The 25,568-nt window shown below is 38.2% G+C and overlaps 2 protein-coding genes across 3 annotated transcripts; both read right to left on the minus strand.

Moving 5' to 3' along the window:
• Window positions 1-8,361: 8,361 nt before the first annotated feature.
• Window positions 8,362-11,309, minus strand: ndufa4b (NDUFA4 mitochondrial complex associated b; the record flags this gene model as incomplete). The annotated part of the gene is given in 4 exon segments (NM_001200588.1): window positions 8,362-8,827; window positions 8,984-9,044; window positions 9,686-9,774; window positions 11,178-11,309. Coding segments are annotated over 4 exon segments (249 nt in total). The 3' UTR covers window positions 8,362-8,770.
• A 5,543-nt stretch (window positions 11,310-16,852) lies between these two features.
• rundc3ab (RUN domain containing 3Ab) lies at window positions 16,853-24,692 on the minus strand. Of its 2 annotated transcripts, none has more exons than XM_017482763.3 (11): window positions 24,529-24,692; window positions 21,836-21,951; window positions 21,590-21,717; window positions 21,389-21,474; window positions 21,013-21,102; window positions 20,335-20,415; window positions 19,800-19,965; window positions 19,066-19,223; window positions 18,777-18,893; window positions 18,567-18,670; window positions 16,853-17,873 (listed from the first exon to the last, which is right to left on the minus strand). In XM_017482763.3, exons 1-11 carry the CDS (start codon window positions 24,606-24,608, stop codon window positions 17,731-17,733), a joined length of 1,269 nt encoding a protein of 422 aa, XP_017338252.1. In that variant the 5' UTR covers window positions 24,609-24,692; the 3' UTR covers window positions 16,853-17,730. The 2 variants fall into 2 exon arrangements, with proteins under 2 accessions (XP_017338252.1, XP_053541269.1); XM_053685294.1 differs by having other exon boundaries at window positions 18,567-18,676.
• Between the last annotated feature and the right edge of the window lie 876 nt (window positions 24,693-25,568).

Genomic DNA, 25,568 nt, shown 5'->3' on the forward strand with positions numbered 1-25,568 from the left:
CTGGAAGGCATGTTTATTATTGTGGTTAATGTTTATGGTTATACCAACAGTGGACAAAACAAATTCTCAAATATCTCCGTGTCATTTCAATCCTCAAAACCAAATATCAGACACAGGCTATTCTGTTTGGAGGAGACTTAAATCTGACACCTGATGAGTGGCTGGGTAGATTCTCAATCCATCTAAATATTCTGACCACCATTTGAATAAGATTATTCATGACTTTTGCGGAACAAAATCATTCATAGCTATTTGGAGAGTAAAACAGTCCAACAAAAGACAGTTCTCTTGGGAAAAGCCCAAAGATATAAGGGATAAAGATATAAGGGACTATCTTTGATACAACTATTGTTGACAGATCACTGCCTCATCTTGTTACAGTTGAAACCAACAATGAAACCTTCCTTCAGAAAAGATTACTGGAAATGTAATGTAGAATTGTTCAATCATAAGGAGTACTGTAATGCAGGGACATTCAAAGCTTGAGTTGTGAAATTTAAAAAGATAAAAGTTTAGTTACTCATGGGAGTAAATGGGGATATTTCAAATGGAAAATGTTTAAGAGTTTATCATAAAAAAACAAAATAAACAAATATAAAGAATAAAAATCAAAGGCAGAGAGAGAGAGAGATGAGGATTATTCAAGAAATAATGATTGTTGTAATAAAGAAGTTATGACATAAGGAGATTGAGTCGAGTTACATCATCTTCAATCCAAATGAGACTTTTATTTACAGAAAGCACTGGGGAAATATGTAAGGTGTAGATCTGAGTGGATAGAAGAGGGCAAAAAGAACACAGCTTACTTTTGTCAGTTAGAAAAGAAGAGACAAGATAGAAATACAATATAATCAGTTGTTTAGGAAATTACACACCAAAAGTTAATATCTGGGGAGATATATATTTTATTTTATTAAACACTGTATTCTTCATTAGTTTCCGTACACAGATCCCAGAAATTATCCCCCAGATTGACTTGGATTTCAAAGACTAGACTCTTAAAGGAATGGCTTTAGGGTAATTCCTGGGTCAGGATGGTTTAACCACAAATTTTTACAAGTTTTTCTGGAACAATATTCAGGACATGTTGTTTACTACATCAAAAGAATCTATTGAGCCTAAAACATTGTCACCAACTATGAAACAAGGATTGAGTATCTTAATCCAAAAGGACAAAAAACTGGTGGAAAACTTATGACCCTTAAAACTTATGACTCTTATTTTAGATTTACTGGATTACAGGCTGTTGTGTATTTACACTTAATCCCGACAATAATAAAGATACTCGGATCGGAGATATCCTTGAACACATCGTTACTGCTGAATTGCCATTGTCACGTTAAACAAAAGAGTGAGCAAGCACAGAATTCTAATTTGCTCTTGGCTCAAAACACAACACAGTCATTTAATCAAAGATGAAAGCTTTATCCTGTTTCTGGATTTTAACCTCTGTGTAAACTTACCCAGGTAAGTCGCATAACCTGCTTTCTGGAATACCTCACTGTTCTTGTACCCTGTTTCTCATACAGAACATTCCAGATTGTTGTGTTGGCTATGCCCAGTGCTTGTGCAATGACTCTGCTCACTTGTCCCTCTTTTCTTAGCTTCAAAATGTCTACATTTTCTCACATAGACAGCTCTCTGGTCTTATGAAATATTTTACTCAATCAATGCATAACCAACTCATGTATAACCAATGTATAAGGTTTGATTGATTAACAAGTTATAATCAAAGAAATGGTACCTGTACCTATACTGGTACCTGTCTGTGTTGGGAAAGTATTTAAACTCTTTGGAATGCAGATTTTTTAAAACAGACTGTTGGTGAAAAAAGTAAAAGAAAATCCAGCAGATGAGACCAGTGTTTCAGAATAGTATAAAAGCCTATACCAAAAATGCTTATATCAATAACTCAGCAGACTGATTCGACTTTATTGTTTGTATAATAAAGTCTACCTTGTGATATCAAGATCCCGAGACTCATGGAGTGCTTTTGCTGAAAAACATTCTATGGCAGTCTTCAAGTTGATTTATCCATTTTTAACAACAAAGCCAGTCTTCACAGGCAAAACCCAGGGCTCAAACCAAAGAGTAGACATGCAGAGCTATTAATTGTTGAAACAATCAATCTTAAAGGGCACACCTGGGCAACAAGAAACACCTGTCAGTCAAGTGACTTGAAAAATGGGTGTGGTGAGACAAAATGTGCCATGTTCTTAGTTGTTTAAACACCTCTAGATGTAAATATCAGGGGGAAAATGCTGAAATTCTGATCGATCGTCTCATATTTGTCTTTTGATCTCAAACACAAATGTCTTCAGTATACAGCAAGAACAAAAGAATTGGCCTTGCTGTTCAGTTCCAATACTTTTAAAGGGGACTGTACATTTATTCAGTTACAATTTTTTTCTGCCTTCTTCTGTATCTTTATTCTCACATCTACATCTCTCTATATATATATCTAATATAATAACATATTCTGTTACCCTCAACCCTAACCTGGGGCATTTATATTTACATTAATGGCATTTGTCCTTACCTTGACCAACTTAAATTTATCTCATTTATACAACTGAGCAATTGAGGGTTAAGGGTTTTACTCAAGGGCCCAAGAGTGGTAGCTTGGTGGTACTAGGACTTGAACTCAATTCAATTCAATTCAATTCAATTGTATTTGTATAGCGCTTTTTACAATAGACATTGTCTCAAAGCAGCTTTACAGAAATATCAGCACGGTATACAGATATTAAAGGTGTGAATTTATCCCAACTGAGCAAGACACTGAGTGGCGACGGTGGCAAGGAAAAACTCCCTAAGATGTTTTAAGAGGAAGAAACCTTGAGAGGAACCCGACTCAGAAGGGAACCCATCCTCATCTGGGTAACAACAGATATTGTGAAAAAGTTCATTATGGATTTATATGAAGTCTGTATGGCGTTAAGAGCAGCCGTAGTCCCAGCAGTCTGGAATTAAAGAAGATTTGAGCTCCATCCAGAGGCAGAAAGGATCTGGATCTCTAGTATCTCCATAAATTCGTGTGGGGCTCGGCGAAAGGAGAGAGGGAGAAAGTAGAACAGAATCTAGTCAGGGTAGGCTTGAGTAAACAAATACGTTTTAAGCTTAGACTTAAACACTGAGACTGTGTCTGAGTCCCGAACACTAATAGGAAGACTGTTCCATAACTGTGGGGCCCTATAAGAGAAAGCTCTTCCCCCTGCTGTAGCCTTCACTATTCGAGGTACCGTCAGATAGCCTGCATCTTTTGATCTAAGTAGGCGTGGCGGATCATATAAAACCAAAAGGTCGCTTAGATATTGTGGCGCGAGACCATTTAGTGCTTTATAGGTTAATAAGAGTATTTTATAATTAATGCGAGATTTTACTGGGAGCCAATGCAGTATTGATAATATCGGTGTGATATGGTCGTATCTTCTAGTTCTAGTTAGGACTCTAGCAGCTGCATTCTGGACTAATTGGAGCTTATTTATATTCCTACTGGAACATCCAGACAGTATGGCATTACAATAATCTAATCTAGAGGTGACGAATGCATGAACTAGTATTTCCGCATCATGTAGTGACAATATGTTTCTTATTTTAGAAATATTTCTGAGATGAAAGAAGGCTATCCTAGTAATATTATCTACATGAGCATCAAATGATAGGCTGGAGTCAATAATCACTCCAAGGTCTTTAACTGCTGCACATGATGAAACAGAAAGACCACCCAGAGTAACCATGTGATCAGAAAGAATACTTCTAGCTACACGTGGGCCTAATAAAAGTATTTCTGTTTTATCAGAATTAAGCAGAAGGAAGTTAATTAACATCCAATGTCTAATGTCCTTTACACAATCCTCAACTTTACTAAGCTTATGTCTGTCCTCTGGCTTCGCTGAAACATACAACTGTGTATCATCAGCATAACAGTGGAAGCTAATTCCATGTTTACGAATAATTTGACCTAGGGGTAGCATATATAAAGTAAAGAGCAGTGGGCCTAAAACAGAACCCTGTGGAACTCCAAAAGTAACCTCAGTACTCCTGACCTTCTGATAAGTAACCCAGAGCCTTCAACCACTGAGCCACCACTGCCCCAGTGGGGTGAGGCATAACAAAATATTCATCACAACTATGACTCAGACTGGGTATGACTTACTCTTGACAAATGTTTAACTTATATTATTTAAACTACACAATATGTATGTAACTCTTTACATGTTTTGCAGACGCTGAGCTTATATAAAAGTACATTACTTCCAATCAACCTGCAAGACAGACACCATCATGTGTTGTTTAAAAAAAAAAAAATAAATAATAATAATATTTTTTTAAACAGAGAAGGCGAAGAATAAGTTAAAGAACTATATATATATATATATATATATATATATATATATATATATATATATATATATATATAGATAGATAGATAGATAGATAGATAGATAGATAGCTGAGCCTTTCTGGGGAAAAGTCAAACAAACAACAGTGTGCTCACACTTGGCTCTTTAAAGTAGGAATCCTGTCTAACAGTTACTCATGATCAAGTTCACTACAATACATTATGCCATCTTACTTCTCACTTACTGGTACATTCATCCACCTGCATGGATGATATGAGTAGCTATGTATGTTATGAAGTGTCGAATAAGAAGTTGTCTCATGAAAGAGAAGCTCATGTGTGTTTTAAAGAAAAGTACTACATACACTGTGTTTCATGTCACCATTATGTTCTTACTGTTCTGAGATTTTTAAAGTCAAAGGTGAATATGGATGCATGTTTGAATTTTGCAGAATGAGACATGTTCCTGGGTCAACAAGGGAGGTGCTTAAGGTAAAATTGTTCAATCAATCAGAGTAATTATGCGATATCATCTGGTTTGTGTGCCAATTTTTTGACCCTTAACCATTTTCGCTGTAGGAGCAAGGAAGGTGTTTCCCCCTGTGATTGTGTCACCGGTGCTTTGTTTCTCTTTTGTAAGTTGTTTTGGATAAAAGCGTTTGGTAAATGAATAAATGAAGAGCGAGATAAATGAGAGATATGAGAAGTGATATAAATAAACGGGCAAAAGATCCAGCGACATGGTCACTGGGAAAACACCTTCCTAGCCCCTGTCTCGGGGGGGTACACCCTCATGAAAATGTATATACTTAAAGGATCCGCTGCTAATGTCTTGGTGCCAGCAACCACAGCACCTCTTCTGAAGTCTTGTGGAGTCCATTCCTCTACAGATCAGAGCTGTTTGTGTGGTACGAGGGGGACCTACACAATATTTTTCTGCACGTCTGCTTTTAGACAGCTTTCATTTATTTCAGAATACAGCTTTATAATATGCATCATGAAGTCATTAATGTATTGTAACCTCTTTGGGTTCACCAGGACTCCCGTGAGAGAGATCTGTTTTATCTTACTGGTACTCATACTTCTCACTTTCGCCTGCCTGTGTCAGTCAAATCATTAAAATGAGCGTTATCCAACCTAACTACTACACAACCATTTGAGACAGATGGAAGGGTGGGGGTTGTGGGAAGGGTGGGGGTTGCCTGGATTCCTGGTGGTTGGCTTGGTAGGTAGCTACTAGCTAGCTAGCTGTACGTTACCTTCAACCATCATAACTCATCTTTCTCTCTCTGATAGCTAGCTTGTTAGACCAGCTAGCTAGCCGATAACAACATAGCTGGCTAGCAAACAGTTTACTAGCTAACTTTCCATTCCATTGAAGAAAACTTGGAATTGGAATTATCACAGTCTTTTTCAAGTAGATTAAATAACACTAGTTTGTTCCAACATTAGTTATATCATTTAGGTCTCTGTTCCTAACATTCGGTTGTCGGCTAGTCGCCGCCACAAACACGTCCGTTCTGAGCAAGCTACCTAGTGAGTGTCATGCCAACTTGCAGCAGATAGAATCCCACTGACGTTCACGCACGTATCACGTGCATAGTCCAGATCAATGCACGAAGAGGAGACTCTATCAAAGCCTAATTCGATTTTGAGCCAAATTATAAATTATCTGTATATTAAGCAGCATTGTTAATACTTCAGATAAAATAATATACAATACACAAAAAAATCTATGTTAAAAAAAGCAAAAGCATTATGTGTTAATGTGGCATTAATACGAGGTAGAAGTGGTGTGGCATTTGCTTCCCTGCCACACCCTTCCCGGCGGCTGTGTTTATTGCACCCCTATATTTAACAAAGATTTTTTTTTGGATAAGCCTGTGTTTTGTTTGCAATTGTTAGATATAAATGAGAGCAGAATTTTTTTTTAACAAAAGATCAAAAGGTTAAACAATAAAGACAATTTTTCACAGCATTATTGGCTCATATTTACCAAGGGTACCAATACTAGTGGAGTGCACTGTACTACTGCCACCCTTAGGTGTGAAATGGGGATGGGAAAGTCACTTTACTAACACTCTCATTGGAGATGCCAAATCTCAAATCTACAGAGTCCAAGGAGACTTCACAAATTAACAATTTCTAACTAAAGCATAATGAGAAATTTCACCTTGTAAGTTTTTACCTTTTTCTTTTTAATCCAGCAATATATTCATGACAGGACATTTTTTTTTCTGAAGAATCTTAATGTAATCACAGGAAGGACCTCACAGAAGCAGGGTCGGTCAATCCATTAGGCGTCATAGGCAGCCACCTAGAGCATCGTCATATTTGGTGTGCCACCCCACCGAATCCGGTTAACATTACCAAGCCACTTTTAATGTTCCTCTAGTCATTTATTACCTCAGAAAAGTTTGTTTGGTCAAACTTTAAAGAAAAAAGAAAAAGGCAAAGTGTGAAAAAAACTAAACAAAAGTAAGTTTATTACAATTTCAATATCAATCATTTGTCATTTTTTCTGGGTTAAATTATTTAGATAATGGATTTACAATGAAGGCTGGGATTGGTTGACTTCTGTCCAACTTTTAAAAATGCTAACGGTTAAGCACACCAAGGACTGATTTTTGCTTCCAAGATCAAAAAGATGCTGTTGTATGTGTGCAGTATCTGAATGTTTGACTTGTGTTACTAAAAAGTTAAATCTTGTTCAGTCAATGAAGTCACACACCCTGATAATTTGTGCCAACAACAAACCCCATTCCAGGCAGTCTACCCTAATATATTTAGATAATCAAGATGATTATTGCTAATATTTATTACTTATTAGTAAGCCTGTGCTGTCTGCAAGCTATAAGCTAGCTGTTTAAAAGCAAAACCAATGATGTTTTAACTAGTTAGCACTGACTGAGAGTACAGTAGTTCTGCAGTAACAAAGAACAACATGTCCATTCGTCACCCCAGCGGATATGTACCAACTTGTAGGCACTGCATAGGTTAAACTAGGGACTCCCAACACAGTGACAGAGGAAAGCAATACTTGATGGTAACTTGGTTCAGTCCTCAATAATCTTTCTTTTCTACAAAGAAGAAGCTGACGGATGCTGATGAGGTTGAGGGGTGAATATACCCCTGTTTCAGGGCCTTCTCAGTATATTGATCCATGGCCTGGCTTTCCAGGGTCGACAAGGGGTAAATGTGGCGTGACAAGGGGTAAATGTGGCGTGGTGTGACATGGAGGCATGGCATCTGCCAGGTGCTCTATGGTCATCACTTTGTCTAGCCGACTGTCTCAAGGTACAGTCTGTGTGCATGGCCTCCAGAAACCAAGTCCCCAATGGAAATTCTCACTAAGTACCATGATGTAATGGAATCTACAGAAAAACTAATGCCAGTGGGCTACCACCTCACTGTGACCAGGCTTCTGCTTGATTAGAATGAAAACCTGCACAACTGCCTTTCCAAAGACTTGACAATCCTGCTCTAAAACAATGAAAGGGAAAAGGAAAAGAGCAAATTTTCTACACACTGGAGCTTACACAGCCAATAATGTTATATTTCTGTGGTGGTTTATCACTGTCCATTTGCATAATTACTGTTTACTAGCCTGGCTTACTAGAACACTAATCAGTATTTGGTGTGGCATCCCTTTGCCTTTAAAATTTATGAGTAGCCTCAGATACACTTGGCTACTAAGTTTTTTTCAAACATCTTGGATAATCTACAACAGTTTTTTTTTTTTTTTTGAGACTTTGAATTGTTTTTTTTTTTGTTTGTTTGTTTTTTTTTTTTACAGGCAATTCATGCCAGCCTTTATGAGCCTTTATTTATAAAGGCTTTCTTTATTTCTTTATTATTTCAGCTACACCCTTCTCTTAGGCTGTTAACTACAGAAGGAAAGGCAAATATTGAATATCTTGAATAATGAAAAACAATATGATTGTAAATGTACAATGTACATGTTAAAAATGAACTGAATGCAATCTGGATCTGAATAAAATTTCAAGATGATTGGGGCCAATAAATATATTTCTTTTATTATTATTTATTTCTGGTGTTATTTAAGAGATAGCATGTTAAGTCTGGAAGCCTAGCCAATACAAACTGAAAAGAAATATGAAACCATTTTGGGAAAACACAATCAAACGGTATAATTTTAACATAGATTTTCCATGATTCTACAAATCATTCATATTTGATATATTTCCTGACTGAACCATTTCTGGTTAAGAATCGCACTAAAGTCTTTAAAGTTTTAAAATGAATCTCTATAAAGTACAAAACAAGAGTGTTTCTGTATGAATGTGTTCAATCTGTATGGAAGAATCATGAAGGCTTCCTTTCCTTTCTCAGAAATGGCAATGAGCATATTCAGCAGTTCTTGGATTTCATACAGCACCATTTATATAAACCCAGGACTTAGGTTCAGAAGTCAGGCCTGTCCTTCTTCAGCTTGGAGTAGTCCATGTTCACCGTGAAGAACTGTGGGGAGAAAAATGTAACATGTGCTCTGTCATTAAGAATCCGTTTATGTCATGAAGTGATAACCAACTTGCATTTTCTTACGCTGCTGATATTGGACCTCAAGCTGCATTACAGAAACATTGAAACTACCCCTCCCCCCACTCCACCCCTTACCTTGTATTGGTCGTTAGGGCCGAGTTTGTTCCAGGGTTCAGGGTTATTGGTGCGATCCCACCTGTGGTGCACATTGTGTGGTTAAAAACTTGATGTTATAAAGCATTATAGACAAAAATGTAAAAATGAAAATCAGGCTAACACGTAACCAAAGCTTATGGCCTCCAGTTTAGCGGCATGCACAAAATTTCCATGTGTAAATCATCCCATAAATACAAAAACCAATTCTTCCTCGGCATAGAATTCAGTGTCATACTCAGGTGTCAGGTAGGAGGCGTGGCCTAAGTGATTTGGAAGATGAAATACTTCACATTACCTTATATTTTTTTCATTGAATACAGCTTTAACATTGTTTAATACACAGTAAACCGTGCTAGTTTATATAAAAACCGAGTTAAAAAATATTTTACTCATGTCATGTCAATGCCAGAATCAGTGATTCACTCCATTTCCCATGGTGCACCGCAGCCTACAAGCATGGCTGCTCCAGACTCCCAGATGACATGTTCCAGCTCCCCTGGCTTAATTCCAAATACCACTATTATGCTTTTATAACTGACTCCAAACTTCCACTCGCTGCAAATTATCGTTCAGTGTGTCTTTTCCTGGCATTTCAAAGCCTTTATTATCGCATTGCTATTCTGTTATTTTTTATCTTATAATATCTTGAAGCAACCTTCATTTTACTTTGAAAGCACTCACGAGCAGTCTGGGTTCTTGAGGGCCAAACGGCAGAGATAGAGCATCGACATGGTTGCTCCGCCGCCGATGAATACAAACAGCGGGATCAACTGAAACAAACCAAAAACACATACATAACAGATATATCTCTTTATCTGCATAACTTTTGAAATTATGTAATTACTGCAACATTGTAAAGGGTGATTACATAATTCATGTTCTCTTAACGTTTTTTTTTTTTTACATGGAAAAATTCCATAGATCCTTTAGTACATATGCATGTTCACTTTACTTTACTTTTCTGAACGTTTTCACACCAAAAACATGGCACCAGATCAGGCTTCACAGGCCTTAATCCCAAGATAGGCTATAATTTAATTATATAATCAAATCTGATTGGTCGTTGGATTAATTTTCTATAATCTGTCGTTTTAAGCACATAAAGTTTTGCTCTTTAGCAAAGCAATTTTTTTTTTTTAATGCCATTGTTTCCATTTTTTCCAGAGCTAAAGTAGATAGGTAGGTAGCTGTAACAAATGCATTTTTTTTGTTTGTTTGTTTTTCTATTATTGCATGTTCTGGCTCAAATAACTAATCAAGGGCGTAGGTTTGGTCTCAATATTGGTAGGGACACCCACCCACCCCGGAAAAAAAGGACTGTTTAATGTTGACAACCAAATGGTTTATTAAAATATAACATCTATATTTACATTAAGATCTGTATATACATTTAAATACAAATTTATACAAAGCAACAGATCAAAGACTAAAAGATTCTAAATTCTAAAATTCTGCCCTCCCAAAATATTGGTAGGGACATGTCCCTACCGTCCATACGCAAATCTATGCCATTGTAACTAATATTCAAAACTGTACAGAAAATGCCTTTTGAGTTTGACCAACTTGTCTTTCAGGAATATTAATGACGGAATTCTATATCAGAAATATCAACATTCGTTCATTACCACCATTCACGTAGGCTATTTATGTGTGTATTAGCCCATTATATACGGTTATTAAAACAGTGTACTGTACAGGTATGAGGCACAATCCCAATTATCTCTCTATTAGGTCCATATAGTGCACTAAATATGGTATAGAAGCAATTATTTCATACAATTTACAGTCTGCTTCACATTATGAGGAATATAAAGCTTCATCCAAAACGTGTCTAGGTTGGAGAAATTGTGCACTAGTTAGGCCACTATTTATAGGCCTGTAGTGCACTTATGTACTGTAGGGTGTAGAGTGCATTTGTGACACGGCCCTCAAATATTCCGCATTGCAGCTCATACCGTTATATACCTGAGAATAAATATAAAATGAATGTGCGTGGTCCAATCTAACGAATTTATTTATTGAATATGAAAATGAAATTGGTTTCATCCATTATTTCCAATCAGATCAAAGACTACTTGTAAATACTCGAGACGTTTCAATGTCAAGAAGGTTGAATTAAATATCACAAAAAAAACAACAAAAAAAAAAAGCGCATAGAATCAAATGTACTTACAGCCGGGTGACTCCTCAGCTGTTTTGCCACCAGTTTTAGCATCCTGTCTGAATTTATGCTAAATATATTTATATTTAGCCTGTATACTAATACTATAAGATGTCTTCAGCGTTGCGATGTGCGCGCGAGCTCTTTCCGGTGTGTTGCTACGGGAGTGGGGAGTCGACTCATAGTGAACCGATTCTCTGAATCTTATGGGTAACGACTAAGAGTTTAAAAACTGTTCACATAATTCACAAAAATACTGTGCTCTAATATATATAGCAAACAACTGCAAACACAACACAGGTTTATACACACACACACACACACACACACACACACACACACACACACACACATACATATATATATATATATATATATATATATATATATATATATATATATATATATATATATATACATGTGTGTGTGTGTGTGTGTGTGTGTGTGTGTGTGTGTGTGTGTGTGTGTGTATAAACCTGTGTTGTGTTTGCATACGTATGAATTCATAGGGGTGCCAATAATTGTTGCTTACCTATATTTAACACACACACACACACACACACACACACACACACACACATACATACATACATATATATATATATATATATATATATATATATATATATATATATATATATATATATATGTGTGTGTGTGTGTGTGTGTGTGTTAAATATAGGTAAGCAACAATTATTGGCACCCCTATGAATTCATACGTATGGAAGTATATTCCCATTGATATATAAAAAAAATATATAGTACACCTGGGTCACTACGAACAGGAAATTGTTCAATCATGACTTCCTGTTTCACAGGGGTATAAATATGAGGTAACACACAGGCCAAATTCCCTTAGTCATTCATGACAATGGGTAGGACCAATGAATATAACTGTGATGTGCGGCAAAAGGTTGTTGAGCTCAGGGCCGGAGTGGGACTCATTTTCAGTCCTGGAGTTTCATGCCTTAGACCGGCCCACTTTAGTTCACGACTGATAATGTAATTAAAACCTCAGTGTATAAGTCTGCAATAGTGCACTGTTCTCTACAGCCTTGTAATTCATTGTATTTTTTCAAAAATATCATCATTTCCAATTCAGTGCAAATACAGTAGCCTAAGTGTTGCTTCACAGTGAAGATTTATTTAACAACAGTATTCTTTACAACAACACAATGCAATGTTTAACAGTATCAGAATCTATTTTCTGTAAAAAAATAAATAAATAAATAAAATAAATAAATAAATAAATAAATAAATAGTGTTAATAAATATCTAAACCTTAAAATGAGAAATATCAAATAAATACAAATATAAAACAAAAAAATAAATAATAAAGAATAAAATAAAATGTATGGCACTTTCTAATGACACCATCATCTCTTTATCCTTTGTATAAGTTAAGGAAATGGCTGCTTTACAACTTCAACACAAATATGAGAACATTAGTTAAAGGGTAAATCTCCAACACTATTCTTTAAAACATCACAATGTCCTTTTCTGCAAAATCTGAATATATATTCTGTGCAAAATTGTTCACAGATATCCAATCCTTAAACACAAATAAAGAATAAAACAAGTATTGCACTGTTGCTGGCTCAAATTTAGCCTATTACCCAAAAACACTTAAAATTCAACATAGAAGCCAATACTCACATCTACCTCTGAGCCCAGTTGGAGATAGAAAAAAGACACCAGCCGTGAGTGAGAAGAAGCAAGGGTCCAGCTTTATTGGTTCCGTTCCACCACACGAGATCCACACCGATGAGAATTCTCAGAAGTGATCTGCTATCCTGAGCCTAAGCTCCAGTATTTATACTGTATTTACACAGTAAATAACCCATAGGTTTCAAGAAGACTATGATATCACTACCAATAGGGTTAAAAAAGAGCTCATTTACCTTACTCTTATGTTCCAGAAAAGGGCCATTCCACTTACACATAGAATCAAAACCAGGGGTTTTCAAATTACACATAAAATCAAAACCAAGGGATTTCTAATAACCCAGAAAATCAAAACCAAGGGATTTTAATAACCCAGAGAATCAAAACCAAGGGATTTGAATAACCCATAAAATCAAAAATGGAGAGACAAAACAATCTAGAGTGACCTCGGTCTTACTATTATCTCGCGCGGGGGGGCAGCTTGACTCAGCCACCCTTATAAATGGCTCCTCATGGTTCTCTCTTAAAATTAAGGCCTTCCTTGCGACCCTGTATTTCTAGTTTATAATTTATTTTCATATTTGCTCTATATCTCTATTTTATATATAGTTATACTGCTTGAAAAACGGTTTACTGTACTTCCTACTTCATAATATCATTATATTACCCTTCTACTGTCCTACATATCCTATTATTCTGTTTTTTATAAAGAATATATATATTATTATTATAAGATATTACCCTTATAATATCTTAATATTCCTTTTTATTTTTCTTATAAAGTTATAATAGTATGTGTGTGTGAGAGAGAGAGAGAGAGAGAGAGAGAGAGAGAGAGAGAGAGAGAGAGTGTGTGCGTGTCTTATGTCTACATGCCCGCCCTTGACTGTACGAGAGTGTGTGTGTGTGTGTGTGTGTGTGTGTGTGTTTTAGCACTCCTCAGCTCGTATACTTCTTTTTGACTTTTTTGACTTATAAACCATAGTGTATTATTCTTAAAGATCTAAGATCTTTAAAGTGTTAATCCAATTCAATATTCAATATCAGTCAATATCCGCCTCACACTGCTTCTGTGTGTCTTGGTGCCCGTCTTTTCTTCTTCTCCCCTTTACTGGATACTAGGTCTCCCTCATGTTTATTTCATGTCATTTTTATCCACAACACTGTTCTCTGCGAGAATTATTTACACAGTATAACTTTCTAATGACGGCTTCATCTCTTTTTCCTTTGCAGAAATGTAGCTTCAAGGAAAAATGGGCAACCCTAAAACATTAATAAACGCCTGAGCAATGCACTGGTCTCTGCAACTTTGTTTATCAGTGTAACTGTCCAAAGACATGAGAATTTCAGTCCTTTGGTGAATGTGTTTCCAGTGTTTCTTGCCTCCCTTGATGAAAGGGCCATCATTTATCAAAGGTGCAAATGCCAAACAAACAGAACAGTACAGAGATTGTTTTTTCACAGTAAGTCAGCCACTTGCAGTTTGTTCAATCTTTGCTATTGAAAACCTTTGGTATAGGAACATTTGTGGTTTGTTGAGGATGATAATAAAAAAAAATGTATGTATATCTTGTGACTGAAGTCGAGCAAAGTGATCAAAACTATTAACAGAATCATCTTCATCTGCCCTATTCATAGCTTGTGGTTCTGGGTTCTGCTGCTGAATTGTTGCCTCTGTTATCAGTCCCTGAGTAGACTCTGCTCTCCCTTTCACACTTCCTTCTGTATCCCTAGACTCGAGTGCACCTTAATCCTAATAAAAAGCATTCTGTATGCTTTAACAGATTTGACATGGAAAGTACGTTTTAATTTAAACTACTAAAATATCCAAATGGCAGAATATGCAGGCTTATTTCATATGACTTTTATCCTATTCCCTTCAATCATGGGCTTTGTATATTTAGGCTAGTATCTTTTGATAAAAAATACAAAAATAAAAAATAAAAAATAAAAAAAACATAATGGGTCACTAACACTTGGGCATAGAAAATTGTTATAGGCCTATTGTAACTAATGTGATCATGTTTGCTAATTCACACACTGTGGTACAACCACTTACCTGTGTCTTCCACAGTGAGAGCATCAATCTCCTGCATAAGCCTACAACTAGGTCCTGGCTCTGCTTCTGACAGTAAATCAAATTTTACAAACTGTCATATTTCTCACCACAAATCTCCCCTTTTTACAAACCTTTCTGATCAAGTCAAGTCAGTTTCACTAATGTAGTGCTGAATCATCTGGTATCATTCATTATCTCAGGGCATTCTTTATTGAGCAGGTGTAGCCTACACCATACTCTTTATTAATATTAATTCTTCTAATTCTTATATTCGCTCAATGAGCAATAGAGGCTGCTGCTGCTGAAGAGCTACAAGGAAAAGTTTGATACATAAACATGAATGGTTTGCAGACAATGTTGTTTTGCACAGCTGCTAGCATCTTGCACTGCTCCTAACTAGCTTAACGTTAGTTTACCGGTCGTCTCATCGTGCTCATTTGGTGTGCTGGTGAAAAAGCTGCCCAGTTTTGGACATTTGGCCGCGTCAGTTTGAAGATCTTTTTTAGCAAGGTGCTGCTGTCGGGGGAGTCAAAAGATAATTACGTCATCATTAAACTGCAGGCTGCATTCTTCGAGTGGGCTTCAGGAAAATAATAAATAAAAAGAGTGGGGCTGTGGTAAAATAGTGCAGGCAGCTTAGGGACATTATCCGTATTTCAACCCAGTGCCATGACAACACTGGCCCTTGCGGTCCAAAAAACAGACCGGCCCACCGGTAATTCTCCCAATGCTCCCAATTAGCCAATCTGGTCCTGGTTGAGCTTCACAAAATGGGAAGTGGTTATAAGGAAATAGCACAAGCATTGAAAACACCCATTTCCACCATCAGGCAATAATTAAGAAGTTCCAGTCAACTGGAAATGTTACGAATCAACGCACTGTGAAGAGGACGATTCGAGTGGCCAAAAATCTCCAGGGATCACAGCTGGAGAATTGCAGAACTCGAGTGTCTTCAGTGTGCAGACACTACTGGAACTTCAAATGGGATCGGGTTCTATGGTCAGATGAAACCAAAATAGAGCTTTTTGGTAATAAACTCCAGAGGTGGTTTTGGAGCACACAGAGAGGTAGCCATATGGAAAAGTACCTCATGCACACGGTTAAATATGATGGTGTATCTTTAATGTTTTGGGGCTGTTTTTCTGCCAGAGGACCTGGACATTTTGTTAGGATACATGGCATCATGGACTCTATCAAATATCAACAGATATTAAATGAAAACCTGACTGCCTCTGCCAGAAAGCTTCAAATGGACCCTAGTTGGATCTTCCAGCAGGACAATGATCCAAAGCATACATCAAAATCAACACAAACATGGTTTACTGACCACAAAATCGAGGTCCTGCCATGACCATCCCAGTCCCCTGACCTGAACCCCATAGAAAACCTGTGGGGTGAACTGAAGAGGAGAATCCACCAGTGTGGACCTCGAAATGTGAAGGATCTGGAGAGGTTCTGTATGGAGGAATGGTCTCAGATCCCTCGCCATGTATTCTCCAACCTCATCAGGCATGATAGAAGACTCAGAGCTGTTATCTTGGTAAAGCAAGGTAACACAAAGTACTGACTAAAAGGCTGCCAATAACTGTGGAGGGCACTATTTGGGGAAGGCACACATGTGGGTGTAATGGTCCTATATACTTTTGGCCATATAGGTATAGCTTTGGCAGTAAGCCAAAGCTTACTGGGTTATCGTCCTGTTGTAAGGCGAACCTCTTCCCAAGTCTCTTGCAGACTGGATCAACTTATTATAAATTATAAGGTTACCGTGTGTTTGGTGCCATCCATCCTGCCCTCGACCCTGACCAGTTTCCCAGTTTATGCTGTTGAAAAGCATGCTCATAAAATGATGCTACCACCACCATGCATCACTGTGAACAATGTTCTAACTTATGCCAGCCACTGTATAAACAGCTGTAAATAAGGACAGACAACAATGTACACCTGGAACAGGAAAAAGGGTCCAAAAAGAGGCAGTTGTTTTATTGCAGTTAGAACAGGAACAGCCGGGTTTCCACTGGTGTCATAAACGTGACTTTACAACATTAAAATTAATAAACATTAAAAATTACGATTGAAAGAACTGTCTAATGACAATCTCACCCTCAATCACACAACAAAGGTTTAATTAGACTCTTTAATCCAGTGAGTTCTCCCAGCATTCACAAGGAGGTTAGAACAGATTCTGATGACGCTAACACAAAGAGACAAACTGGCAGTTACATGTACTGTAGATTATATATGTACTGGTCTGTAATAGTACAGGTATACATACATATATATGCATCTTTTATTTACGTGGCACAGAAATGGTTGCTCCCATCTTTTGGCAGTTCAAAATGGAATTAATTAAAAGAGGAAAAAGGCAGCTGTTTTAGTTTCTTTTTATCACCACTTCTTAAGATGATGTCATAACCATACATTATGATATCTTGTGCATTTATTTGCAGAAGACTCCTTGATTAATTAAAGGGAAAACAAAAAACATGGCAGGTGCTAAGATTTGAGAAAATGTGACTTGTTTAGCTAGAGGTGTGCGTCAGGTGGTTAGGCAGTCGGTGCATAGTCCACGGTCGAGGCAAAGTGTATGGCAAAGACACCCAGAGATACGACGGCAAACAGTCAACCATAAGAAAGGAAATACCGACAATAGCAGAAAATAGGTGAGCAAGTGTGAAATCCCGTGCCAATACTTGGTTTAAGGAATATACCACACAAGTAAATTTGCTGTAATGCATTTGCATTGAACACTAAACATGGGTAAATTATCGGCTGCTGTGTCTTTGGATGCCTTTGCTGATTAAAATATATTTCTGTGTGTGTATGTGTGTGTGTGTGGTTCTAGCTGGGTGTGAGTGAAGGACTTGGCTCTGCGCTAATGTTCACCAGGCACTCTGTGGACCTCAGGCTGGGTAGAGACTTACAGCTGGGTAACGAGCTCAGAGAACCACACAGCCCCAAGATGGAGGGCGTATAGTTTTTATCTGTGGAGGACAAGAGAAAAGAACAGGACAGTTATCACTCCTGCCCCATCCAAGGCACTTCATCCAGTTGCTTTTATACCCATCAGTCCATTTGTCAGAGTAAAATGTAGACTTTTGTTTCATTTGATATTTAGATTGGTTTCAGACTACAATCCATAAAGCAAAAAAAAAAGTCTGAGGGTCATGTAGGGCTGAAAACGTCACCATAAAACTCATTCATTATGAACATCATTACACTGCGATCGTTGGGCAAAATATGTTATGAAAAGTCTACATTTCATTAGGAACACCTAGCTGCTAGTTACTCATTAGAAGTAGGAAGAGTGTACTTAGTTTTTCTTTTCACTTTCTGAATGTTGGTTTATTTTTTGTGGGGGAAAAATAATTTAATAAGCTGCGAGGTATGTCTATGTTAATTATCCACAAATAACCATTTGGAACTGGAAAGTATTTCATTCAGATTTCCGTTCATTTTAATGGCCATCCTTTTATTGCTGTAGCGAATAAATGCTTCGTTAAGTATGTTTTTGAAAACCATAAGAGCAAAATTGTTTAATCTGTATTTGTCTTTTGTTTTTAATAATCCTTCCCATGAAGACCGCAGGCCAAGCGAAAAAAGCAGGAGAACTATCATTTCCAAGTGAACTCATTCATGCTGGGATTTCAGTCTAATCTGAATATAGAGGGTTTTACCTGCTCTGCACCAAGGCTGGCCGTTTGGCTTCCCTTCGGCCTTCTGGGAATCCGAGTCCAAGCTGATGTGTGCTGAGAGAAGCTCGGGACTCTGGAAGCTTCCACTGTGGCTTAAACACAAACAACAAAGTCTAGTAAAAATGGAAAACTGGCAAGTTACTGGTACATTGGATTTATTATTATCAGTTATCAGTATTATCAGTATCTGACCTGCAGTAGAGGCTTTCTTCCTGGTTGTTGTAGGTGTGGAGTGATGGCCACTGGTTTACAAGAGGAATAGACATATCCTTAGACAAAGGATGAACTTCACCAGGAATCAGACTTGTCCTGAGAAATAAAAGCAGTAATAATCAGCATATCATACCAACTGCTCAAACCGCACTAGTGTCAGAGCTGCTGTTACAGAAAAGTAATCAACACCTTCTGGTCCATCAGAATCCTGAATTCGACTTTGCTGTGGCATAAGAATATATAGACAAAAAGACTGTGTATGTCTTACAGCTGCTCCTGTAGCTCCAGTACGACCGACTCCAATTCTCTCTTCTCCTGATGGCTCTGAAGCTGAATCTCCTCCAGTTTCTTGTTCAGTTTCTTGTTTTCCATCTCCAGATTTTTCAGCTGCGACTCCCGCAATCGCACAAGCTCCTCCAGATAGCCCTACACACACACACACACACACACACACACACACACACACACACACACACACACACACACACACACCTGAGCTCTGAAAGTCGCTCCACAGCATCTTCAAATTCAGACTGCTTGGAAAAAAGCATGAATATGTACCAAAACATTTTTAGCAGGTATTTGTTTAAATTGCACTTCAGCTCCCCCTACTGGTGTAATGTATTTTAGTGTTTGTCCAGTTAGTTTGGCCGACGTTCATAATGATGAGATTTACAAAGCAATAGACTCGATTTGCCAATAAGAGTCAACTCTTTCGGTTCACTAACAACTCACTGCAATTCCGCTGTTGACCAGGTGAAGATATTTCGAATACACTGACATTGTAAGTCACACGTTTCAGCGTTGTACATAAACATAAACATGGCCGAAGAGGACACTCCTGTGCTGTTGGTGCAGATGAAGAAACTTTTAAACGGTGTAATCGCCAGCAAATTGCTGTTTTATAACAGGAATAAAACACTTTGGGTTGTGCTGTTATAGGAAAAGAATCAACTTCCAGCGGTAGCGGTATACTATAACAGTACGACTCTCGCCGCTCACCTTCTGGGCGTTGACGATCTTGAACCTCTGATCCATCCTGCGATATTTGTTTCTCAAGCTCTCTTCGTCCGTGATCAGCGGGATGTAGGGATGCTCAGGAATGCTGTCGTCACTGTTGCTGCTGTCCACGCTGCAGCAGTCGTCGTCATCGCTCAGGTAGTCATAGCTGTACGGATAAATGAATCGACGTGTCACAGAGAAACAGTATGACCGATGCTCGAAAGTGAGCTGTACAGTATGTGTAGCGGATGACTTTGTGTGATTTATGAACAAGAACAATAACGATGGGTAAATGTATTTAAACCTCGTTTGTTATACTGAACTTTAATATTGACCTCCAGAAATAAGTGCTGTTTGTTCTGTATAATGCATTGTACATTCTCCCCATCATTCCCACCAAATAATTAACAATAAATACTGAATGGTCATTTGATTATAAACAAGATGATTTTGAACCCTTTAGCATTTTCTATACATCTGCATAAATATGACCTAAAACGTCATCGGAGCAGTCGTGATGTAAACGTGAGCTCACCTCTGAGTGAACTTGAGATATGGTGTATAGTCTATCACTGCCTCCGTTTTTCCATCCAGAGCCTCTCCCTTTAAACAGAAACTGAGAAGACGACATAACTCAGCATCACATGATCTCAACACACCGTCAGAAGATGTTGATTAATTTACAAGAACATCACATCTGACAATCGTGCAGCCGCAAATCATAGGGTTTATATTAATGCACTTGTCAGCACTTTGCAAGAGTCAGAGGTAAAGCTGGAACATCTTCCGGACAGAAGAGTTGACACTTTGTGGTTTCTCTATGACAAGATAAGCTGTAAGTTTTTTGAGATGCTGGTGAGGGAGAAACTGTTTATCACTCCTATAATGCAAGAGAATCAACTTGTTTTCCCGACATTCCACATGGAACTAATCGTAATTACTATAATTACTATAAACAGATTTGCACTCGTTAGCTATTTGCTGTTGTATAAAAGAAATAAAACACTTCAGGATGTGCAGTTATGCAAAATAATATAATAATCAATATGATGATTATTACAAAAATCAATATAATGTACATGGAACCATAGAAGCGAAGAAAATCTAGCGCTGATGCCATACAATCCAGTCTGTGATTGGCTAATCAAATTGACCATAAACCCTGCCCCTTTTGATCTGATGACATCTGTCATTCTGGCGGATCTCGTCTCACCTGAAGTCAATTGCTCCGAGTCCAATTAACATTCCTGTAAGAACGCTGGCTTCTTCTCTTAACATGATGGCCCCTTCGTCGTAGAACCTCCTGTGGGCACACACGCACACACACATAAACACACACACGCCACTCAATAATTCAATAACTAAAGGGTGCATAAAATGAATTATATTGAAAATATACCAAGGAACGTGGTTGTTCTGTTTTAGAAAATTTGCGAAAGTGTGCTTCTGAAGTGAAGTACAACAAGATATTACTTTATACTCTTCTACGTTGTTATTTTTGTAAGTTGATAACTGTCTATAACTGTATCTGATGCTTATTCCAGAATTGGTCAAATTTAGGCACGTGTACTGTGAATAAAGAGTCTGACCTGGTAGTGCGGCTGTCTCTCAGCGCTGTGGCGATGTATTCGGACAGACGTTTTTCCATCAGTGCAACTCTTATCCAAGCTCTGCCCTACATATAACAACAACAAGGATAATAGCAATAATAAAACCGCAAAAGTAATAAGATTGAGACCTATTTTTTTTAATAAGCTTTGAAACTTACCACAGGAACTCCTGACCCTCACCTTTGCTCGAGACGAGCTGATGTTCTCCATGTTCTCGATGCTGCCGATGCAGCTGTTCTGTACTTTACTGCAGGCCAGACGGATGAAGTCCCAGAAACTGCGCTGGCCATCGAACCAACTCCCCGCTCCTGTCACAGAACGAAAAAAAATACAACAACAAAAAATATTTTTCCACGCTTAGGCCTACTGATTCCAGTGCTGTGATTGTAAATGCTTTCGTCGTTTTTTGGGTTGTTTTTTTTTTACCTTTAAAGCAGTGGCTGAGGATGTGCTCAAGAATAGAGGCGAAATTGATGAACTCCTCTGACGAGTCGTCGATTGGTTCCGCCGTATACTTCTCGAGCAGGGTCTTCACCGAAAACCTGCCGCACAAACACACCATGACAATTTCACACACTTTCGGACGTGCTTAAAGAAAGACACGTCATACGATTTATCAATTAATAATTACATATAGTATTGTAGAATATCTGCAAAAACAAGTTCCTGTAATCGTTTCCTCACCAGCCGCTCATTTTTTTTACTCTCCCTTGACGTTAATAAGACAAAAAAAAAAGCTGGAGGCCTGGAGACTGAGAAAAGGACAGAAATCTTGTACTGTGCTCTTGAGTGGCACAACAGAAAATTACAATCACAGTGACACTAGATAATCATGGGCATGTGGTAGTTCATGTATGCTAGCATTTACCTCCGAGTATGTTACACTGCCCTGTGATTCAGCATGAGCAGCAGTTCACAAAAATGAAGTTGGCCGGCTTCATGTGTCCCGAAGGAAGGGCTAGCCTTCAATCTCCCTGGTTGGTAGTTGTCATTATTGGCAGTGGTGGCTCAATGGTTAAAGTCACTGATTAGAAGCTTGGTGATTCAAGCCTCAGCACCGCCAAGCTGCCAGTATGGTGCCCTTGAACAAGGCCCTTAACCCTATCATGGCTGATCCTGCGCTCTGACTCCAGCTTCCTAACAAGCTGGGATATGCCAAAAAAAAAAAAAAAAAAAAAACCTTGTTGTTGGAAATGGGTAGGTGATCAAATTGGGAAGAAAAATGTAGAATAAATGTTTTTAATGAGGGACAAAAACCCAATCTTATACTGTAAAGCCAATTCATGACAATTCATGGCATGGCTTAATCGGAAAAGAAAGTGGCACGGGTGTCACCTTCAGCTGTCTCGTGGAACAACAATGCCCCCTAGAGCTTGGTACACAGGACTGTAACAAATGAGAAAAACAAACCAGCTGTGAACCAGTGTTCAGTCAGCCGTTCAAATCTGCAAGAAGCAACTAATTTCCTCAGCAGAAATCTTTCTCAAATCCCAGATGACTCCCTGGGCCTTACAGTATATAACTGCACTAGATAAGGTATGTTAAGATTCACATGGGATACAGTATAAAACAGTGATGATTTCTTCCTCTTCCACTTTATGATTCACATAGGGTGAAATGACAGCCTTGGTGCACTGTGTCCAATAAATCCCAGCCAATACCCAGCCGCTGACAGCATGCTATTCTCTAGATGAGTGCACCTCACACTATATGTGGGTATAAAAACTTACGTAATGCACTATATGTTCAATATCGGGCCATTCAGAGCTCCCTACTCCCTAGATACTGCACCACACTGTATGTCCATTACATGTCAATTCAATTTTGATTCTGTTTTATTTGTATAGCGCTGTTAACAATGGACATCGTCCCAAAGCAGGATTCAGATTTTAAATGTAGGAATTTATCCCAAATGAGCAAGCCAGAGGCAATGGGGGTGAGGAAAAACTCCCTGTGACGACATGAGGAAGAAACCTCGAGGGGAACCAGACTCAAAAGGGAACCGTCCTCAGCTGGGTGTCAACGAATAGGGCGATTATAAATAACTCAATCCCTTCTATAAATGTGTACTACATGGTAATACAATCGTGTAACCAGGAAATACATTACTATACAGTTTTCACATGAAGTCTGTTTTGTTGAACCTACATACTGTACATGTACATTGGGTGTGTATATATATATATATATATATATATATATATATATATATATATATATATATATATACACACACACACACACACACACACACACACACACACACACAAGGGGGGGCGGTGATTTGTTACTTTTCTTAACACTATTATTGTTTTCTTTGAATTATAAATCATTTACAAATAAGATATAAAAAAAACAGAGGGATTTTGTTTAAATAAATAATAAATAAATAAAAAAAAACACTGCTTAAAAATCCACTACACAAAGCCACAGCTTCCACGTCAGTCTTTCTCTCAGCTGGTACCGAGCGCTCCGCGCGCGTCCTTTTACCCTGACGGAAGGTTGTCGTCATGGCAACGACCTCATCCGGGAACTAATCATAAACCGCGTCACCACAAAAGGCGTCTCTCTCTTGCTCTTTTTCTCTTTCTGGTTTTCATAATACAAATAACAAACGAAACAACAAACTCGTGAAAATGTTCCTGTCGTTATATGTATACATATTTATATATATTTAGTCCTTCAGCCTTTTTTTAAGGCTAACGTCGAGGTTTGGTGCTAGTCACCGAGGTATAATAAATACGCTATTGTTAGTATTTAAAAAATGCCTAGCTAGACAAAACTATATTTTAAAAAATATCCAATATATCTATGGAATTCGAGTTATCATCGTAAGCATGCTGTAGACCAGGTCATGTGGTCACTGTGCCTATTTCTTTTGGTTTGTTTTCCTGACCTCCATATGACAATATCACTAGCCTCGATATATCTAAATGGATACCGGAAGTCGCGTGAAAGCAAAAAGGGAGGAAAAAAATACAGGACGGTTTTTTTTGTTTTGTTTTGTTTTGTTTTGTTTTTGTAGGTGCTTTAATCTGGGGATCTGAGAGGTGTATCACGTCCTTGCTAGAGAAATAGTGCACTATGTAGGGTGTTTTAATTAAAGTTTATTAACACACCTGCACACGGTGATCAGGTTCTTCCGTTCCACTGCCACGCTCCTCGAGCCGCATTTCTTGGCGTGCGCGCCCATCGCCATCGCGGTGTGAGCGCGTGCGCTTCGGGAAGAGGACGGCGGCACCCGGCGCCGCTGTCCGTTCAGCACCACGGCCGGCCGCGGAAACCGGAAACGGTGAGGGAGTTGGGGAGCGGGGGCGTGTGGTAGGAGAACCCTCCCTTCCGCTCTGCGTCATATGCGCAACATTCAGCAGACCCTCACTTTATATGTGCACGGTTCATCTGATTCATAAAATGGATTTGTCCGTTATAAAATTGCATAACAAATTCTGTGTGTGTGTGTGTGTGTGTGTGTGTGTGTGTGTGTGTGTGTGTGGATGAAAACAAAATACAGGTGCATCTCAAAAAATTGGAATATCGTGGAAAAGATCGTTTTTTCCCAATTCAAAAAGTGAAACTTACATATATCCTAGATTCATTACACATAATGTGAAATATTTCAAGATTTTTTTGTTTGTTTGTTTGTTTTAATTTCGATGATTACAGTTTACAGCTCACAGAAATCAAAAATCCAGTATCTCAAAATATTGGCGCTTCTACAAATTATTGAATAAATGGTCTGAATACTTTTATGAACCAGAGATTTCAATTTTTGATTTAGATTAATGGGTAAAAATCACAATTATACCATTTAAAATCAAATCTGTTCACATTAAAACCACTGACAGGTGACACACACTTTTTAACTATTGCAGTGAAGGGATGGGAATAAGGTGTCAGAAGCAAGAAAAATGGCCAAGCATAAGGATCTGAGCGACTTTGAAACGGGCCAAATTGTGATGGCTAGACAACTGGGTCAGCAGTTCTTGTGGGGTGTTCCAGATCTGGTACGCAGTGATTCACAGTGCATTGCAGCTTGCTGCATAGTCACAGACTGGTCAGAGTGCCCATGCTGACCCCTGTCCATTGCTTAATGTGCCTACAATGGGCATGTGAGCATCAGAACTAAACCATGGAGCAATGGAAGAAGGTGGCCTGGTCT

Source organism: Ictalurus punctatus, chromosome 13 (assembly GCF_001660625.3).
Source record: "Ictalurus punctatus breed USDA103 chromosome 13, Coco_2.0, whole genome shotgun sequence".
Lineage (NCBI taxonomy): Eukaryota > Metazoa > Chordata > Actinopteri > Siluriformes > Ictaluridae > Ictalurus > Ictalurus punctatus.